This window comes from Hakea prostrata, chromosome 4 (assembly GCF_041222555.1).
Source record: "Hakea prostrata isolate BN-2017 chromosome 4, UWA_Hpros_2, whole genome shotgun sequence".
Classification (NCBI taxonomy): Eukaryota; Viridiplantae; Streptophyta; class Magnoliopsida; order Proteales; family Proteaceae; genus Hakea; species Hakea prostrata.
This window is the reverse complement of record NC_142603.1, coordinates 23983960-23990416: the sequence shown is the minus strand read 5'-3', so window position 1 is coordinate 23990416 and position 6457 is coordinate 23983960. Positions and strand designations below refer to the sequence as shown.

Genomic DNA, 6457 nt, shown 5'->3' with positions numbered 1-6457 from the left:
AAAAGGCAGAATTCCTTGAGATAAAAGGGAGACATCCAGCATGACTGATCCTGTTCTGTACTCACATGCCTGGGGGTAAGGAATGAATTTCCATTTCTGTTATTTAGGTTGATTGATTGAATTTTGGTTTTTATTTCTTCTTCTATTTTCTAGTTTTTGTTAACTCTTCATCACTTTGATTGCAGATGTTTTGGTGCTGCCTTTAATGCCTTTTCTGAAGTGTTGGAAAGAGAGAAGGTTCTTTCTTTGGAAAATGACAGTCTCATAAAGCGGTTTGAATTGATTGGTGAGGTAGAAGAACTGAGTAAAAGCTTGAAATCATCAGAAAGAAAATTAGAGGCTGCTCATTTCAGAGAAATGTAACTATGTTCCGACATAGATGGTTTACATAGTGATTTTGAAATTTGTTCTGATCTATGCACTGATCTACAGGAAGAAGTGTCAAATTTAAGGGCCTCAGTTCTAAATGATGAACTTCTTCAGATTGAAATGTTGAAGAACGATGGAATGGAAAGGGCCAGACTTGCTACGCTTGAGAGGGATGAACTAAGAGAAAAATTAGCAAGGGCCATTAGTTCAACTCAAGAGTTTGAGAAAGAAAGAAATGAGATTCTGGAAAAATTCCAGAAGATTGATAAGTTGAAGTCTGATTTGGAGCAACAACATGAATGTCTACAGAAAGCCTTTGATTCAGTTTCAAAGGAAAAATCAGATTTAGAGTGTCAGAAAAACCAATTGGGATTGACCCTCTGTGAGACTTCTATGTAGAAGGATAATCTCAAAGTCTCTTTAGATTTGGTTTCTAAAGAGAAGGAAAATTTGAATTTGATTTTGGATGAGACTGTTAAGGACAAGATTGTTATGCTTGAAGAAATTCAGTCAGAGAGGAAAAATTTTGAATTAGAAAATAAAAGAATTGAGGATGAACATGAAGTTGTTCTGAGTACCGTTACATCAGCAATTGAAGAAGCTGGAGATAATCCAGCCTTTCTTGGACTCTGCAAAAATATGGTGAAGGTTTGTTCGGATCAGATCTTCTCTGAAATTCTTAAAATTTGTCCTACTGTTGACTTCAAGATGCTTCCTTCGGGGATTCTCCCCTCCCGGAAGTTCTTTGACCTTAGAAATCTGAAATATCCTAACTCTGATGATTCTGAAGGGGACAATGAAGAAAGTGAAGAAGAATATGAAGATAAAGATTTTGAAGATGGAGAAACATCAAGTTCAAGCAAGGATGATGCTTCCAGCGATGAATCAACATCCAACATAAATAATGAGCCAGTTGATGACGACTCTCCTGCTGACCCAAATATCTGATGTTTTAATGTTTTGGAAAGAATGCTTGAGTCAGTCTTTTTCTAATGTATTGGTCTATCTATCTCCTTCTTATTTTGTATATGAACATTGAATTGTGTATCCTTTATAAGATTTTCTTCGTGTTTTTTGATCAAAGCTTTTGTCATTTAGTAATTGGGTGACTAGCTTCTCTGCAAATTTATATTCTTCAATCTGCATAATAACTTTTGTTAATCACATTCGGAAAGCATTATTAGGCATCGGAAGCTTGGCTACTTCAGCCTGACACATGGAAAGTCGGGACCACCCTCACCGAAGGAATGACGCCTAGTCAGCTACGGAAAGCTTGACCAGGCCTTGGAAGGCTAGCTAGTTAAGTCAGACTCGTAATGAAGAAAGACATTATTAAACAAAAAGGCGCGAAACCTCCAACTTTTTCGTTCTCTGTCACTATTCAAGCTCTGATTTATCTTTGTCTCTTGAATCGATTCAATCTCTAGGTTTTTGGTTAGTTGACTCTATTTGTTCTTCGTTGACGCAAAACAGTTCGTTGAACCTCTCTGGTTTTTCAGCTGTCACTCTCGATTTGGATGAAACTTCGACGCAAATAACTCTCTGATATATTTTCGGCTCCCACGTTTCTCCCTCACGATTTGTTGAAGTACCCCTCCAAACCCCTCCAATCGAATCTGAATATTCCATTTGCCCTCAACATTTGAAGCAACGCAATAGTGCAACTAAGGTCCATCAGCTGAGCTCCATTCAAGTGGTGCATTTGGTGAGTCAAATCCCTTTTTTTCCTGGTTTTTCCTCTAACGAGTATCTACGTTGTGAAAACATTTTTTTTTTTAATATGTAATTAAGTTCAGTTGATATATGTGTGTATCAGTTCGTCAGACTATGTTTTCCGATGCTATTCCCTCTTTCAGTTGTTTGTGTTTAAGGTTTGGTATTTTTTTTTCTATCTTTTTTTTTTGTAAATTGTTTTGAATCAAATGTATATATTGTTTTGAATCAAATGTATATAACTCTGTTGCATTCATGTTGTAAACATGAGCGACTATACTTCACATTTTACTAGAAGGAGATCAACAGTAGATTTTGATTAGTTATAGAAAGCAAGAAGGAGATCATTTGATTGAGTTTGATATGAGTCATATAAAAAACCCAGAACTGAGAGATTATATTGGAACAGAAAAGCCTTATTCAGTAGAATGGGACAACTTGTTTGAGTTCTTGTAAGACAAAGCTGTCAAAATGTTCAGGCTTGTATATATTCCTACTACTAGATCAATGTGTGATCGGATGCCAGGTTCCTGTTATCTCATCGATTTGATTACGAATGAGTCCAATGCTATGGGAAGCTTGTGTTAAATTGTTGACATCTCATAATGTTTGTTGGCTTCATCTTTGATTTTGAATAATGTTAACTGTTTTTCATAACTAAGTTTTGTAAATGTGTCTTTCTAGTGAATTGTCAACATTGGTGGACATGGATGCCAATGCGACACCTCGAATAGGCATGGAATTTACATCTTTTGAAGAAGCATATGACAGTTATAACAAGTATGTGCGTATGATTGGGTTCAGCATTAGGAAAAATTATTTGCACAGGTGCAGTATAGATAAGACTATCATCGTGCAACGGTGTTACGTGTGTAGTAAAGGACATCGAAGTGAGAAACAAGTAGAAGTCAAAGGACAACGTCCTGAGACTAGAACTGGTTGTTTAGCAAGGTTGATTGTCAAAAGAGATAATGATGGACGATTACTAGTAGATAAATTTTGTGAGGAACACAACCATGCTCTTCAGATTGAAGAAGTTGCACATTTGTTGCGCTCCTAGCGTGCAATATCAACTACCCAAGCCGCAGAAATAGAAATGGCAGACAGAACTGGATTGGGGACCAGATTGACATATAATTTGATGGGTTTACAAGCAGGGGGCAATGGAAATCTTGGTTTCACAAAGAAAGACTTGCAAAATTATTTGAATAGCAAATGGCAAGGTGATTTGGCATACGGGGATGCCGGGAGCTTGATGTTATATCTAGACAATCAACGAAATTTAAACCCTGCATTTGTGTATTCTGTACAGATGGACAATGAGGATAAGTTGACAAATGTATTTTGGGCTGATCCACAAATGCAATGTGATTATCAACTATTTGGTGATGTAGTTGTGTTTGATACTACTTTCTACACAAACAAAGAAAATAGACCGTTGGCTGTGTTTGTGAGATTTAATCATCATAGGACTATGGTTATCTTTGGAGCTGCCTTGCTTTATAATGAGACAACTGAGTCACTTGAATGGTTATTTCAAACATTCTTTGGAGTTAATGGTGACAAGAAGCCAAAGACAATTTTCACTGACCAGGACGCTGCAATGTCAAGGGCACTAACTGAGGTTGCACCTAATACACTCCATGCATTGTGCACTTGGCATCTCTGGCAAAATGCAAAAAAAACACTATGGATATTTGATGAGTGAGAAGTCACAATTCTCCATAATTTTGTACAAATACATCTACAATTATACAGAAGTTGAGGAATTTAAAAGAAAATCATGGGGTTGTAAACATTGGTTAGCTAGATAGAACATATGAAATAAGGAAAAAATGGGCTTGTTGTTACATGAAGGACTGTTTCACACTAGGTGTGAGGAGCACACAGTTGGCTGAAAGTTTGAATGCTGATTTGAAACAATGTCTTGGACGCAAACTAGATCTTGTAAGGTTTATGAGACATTTCAAGGATGTTGTGGAGGCAAAACATGCAAATGAAATGAAAAAAGAATTTGATGCACGAAATGAGGTTCTTGGAGGTGCACATAGGTTTAAACCTATGTTGATTCAAGCTTACCAGTTATATACTCCAACTATATTCAAACAATTTTTGAACGAGTTTGAATTGGTGGATAGTCACGGTATCAACAGCCAGAATGTCTCAAGTAATTATGTTGAATATGTGATTTTGAAGGCAAATGCGACTGGTTCCTATACAGGTAAGGCATACACAGTATTGCGTAATACAGTAGAAGAAAGCCTAACATGTAGTTGTAAGAAATTTGAGACTGTTGGGATCCTTTGTGTCCATATCTTAAGGGTGCTCAATTTTCACCAACTCATGTGCATCCCGAACAAATATTTTTTGATGAGATGGAGAAGATCAGTCCGAGAATTTACACTACTTGTCAGAACAGGAAGAGAAGGGGAGGCAAGGAATGACGTTGATGGGAAATTAAGTTGCTTACAGCGAAGTAGGTTGATTACTCCAACATGATTGAAAGTCATTAACCAAGCCTGTGAGACAGAAGTTGGTTATAACATACTATGTAAGCATGTAAATGGGATTCTCAAAGAGCTCGAAGATGTAGACGTTGTGCAACCCTACGAGCATCCCTCAAAAGAAAATGGTGAAGCCTATCGAAATTTACAGTTAAAACCAAAAGAGTCTCACAAAAGGGGATCAGGAAAAAGAATGAAGCCCTGGCTTGAAAAAACACAAAAGAAGAGGTCTGTCAAGCTAGTGGAAGGACAGGGCTCCATTGACGTAACCTTGCCAAAGTCTGATTATTTGTCAATGTTTGAGGGTTTTAATACATTGTCAACTCAGGTAAATGCATTTACACAACTTTTGTATTGTACATCTATTTTACCCCATTTCACAATTAATCTTAGGCCTGTTTGTTGTTGAATTATACAGCATGTACCTTCCTCCCAAAAATTCAGTACAAAATGGTGTAACTACTGATCATTCTTCAACTAAGGTAAATGCATGTAGGGATCTCTTTTTGTATTGCTCATTTATTTATATTTCAAAGTTATTCTTACCTATTTGTTGTTGGACTATACAACATGTACCTTCCTCCCAAAATTCAGTGCATATTGGTCAGGGTGCTGATCATTAATCAAAAAAGCTATATGCATGTCCGGATCTCTTTATGTATTGCTCATTTATTTTAATTTAAGAGTGATTCTTATAATATTTGTTGTTTGATTGTATAGGAAGTAGGTGGCTTACAAGGCCCACCACTCATGATTGGAATAGAATGTTGTTAGCGTTCCGAGCATGTGCGGTTGGTCAGGAATAGAATGTTGCGCTCATACATGAGCAACTATACTTCACATTTTTTTAATGCACATTGAATTTGTATATGGATGATGGTACTAGTTTGAATAATACAATGAGGGACATATGTTTCATTGGTCACAATGAATGTAACTCTTCATTTTAAAATTTCAGTGAGCATTACAATGGTTGGTTGCTCAAATTGACTGAGCATATGTGAAACCCAGCCCTGACCCTAATCTGGAAACTCTATTTATTGTAGGTCCAGTGACCCGAAGTAAGGCAAGAAGTCATCTTTAGGCCATTTCTGTTGAAGACTTGATGGCTGGATTGGAATCCATGAGTGTTGATGCTAGTGTCCCAATGGTGGAAACTGCACCGGATGAAGATTGGATTAGTTGATGGTCTTGGAGTGGTCTCTGTATTGATTCAAAGGCATTTCTAACTCCTAGGTATGTCACTCTAGAGGTGTGCAAAACCCCTTGATGTTTGGACTTGATCTAAGCCTTCAATTCCCTGTTTTTAAGTTGCTGTCTTGATTGGTCGACTCATTGGTCGATTGAACCAATCAACCAATTGATTCTGTTTTTGAAATTTGAATCCTGTCTCTTCCATTTAAGTCTAATCTCGGGAATACTCCGCCTCCTCTGCCTCCTAAGCCTCTGGAACGAGTTAGAACCCTAATCTAACCCATTCCCTTGCATTCTCTATTGATCTCTTACAAATACTTGAAGAATTCTTCATCTTTCTACGGCAAAGGTATGATCTCACTCACTCTCTCTTCTATCTCTGATTTTCTTTCTTTTATTCTGTTTTCATTGAGATCAAAAAGGTGATGAAGCATTCTTGTAATCATCAATTCTCTGATCTCACCATATTCTTTAAGACTCATGATCATCATCATGATCTTAACCTCAGCCAATGGAATCTTTGAAAACCCTAACCCTAATTCTTTGAAACCCTAACTTGTGTGATTGTCTGGAGAACTTTTGGTAACCTACCTTGTGAAAGGGAAATCCTTTTTGGGTGACCTTGTGTTAACCTAAAACTTAATCATCTATACTTTCCTGTTTTGATTTGTCTTTGT

At 37.0% G+C, this 6457-nt stretch overlaps 1 protein-coding gene across 1 annotated transcript; it reads left to right on the top strand.

Annotated features, from left to right (window-relative positions):
- Positions 1-2752: 2752 nt before the first annotated feature.
- Positions 2753-3142, top strand: LOC149018566 (protein FAR1-RELATED SEQUENCE 5-like). The gene has a single exon (XM_089153913.1). It carries the CDS (start codon positions 2753-2755, stop codon positions 3140-3142), a length of 390 nt encoding a protein of 129 aa, XP_089010039.1.
- Positions 3143-6457: the final 3315 nt, after the last annotated feature.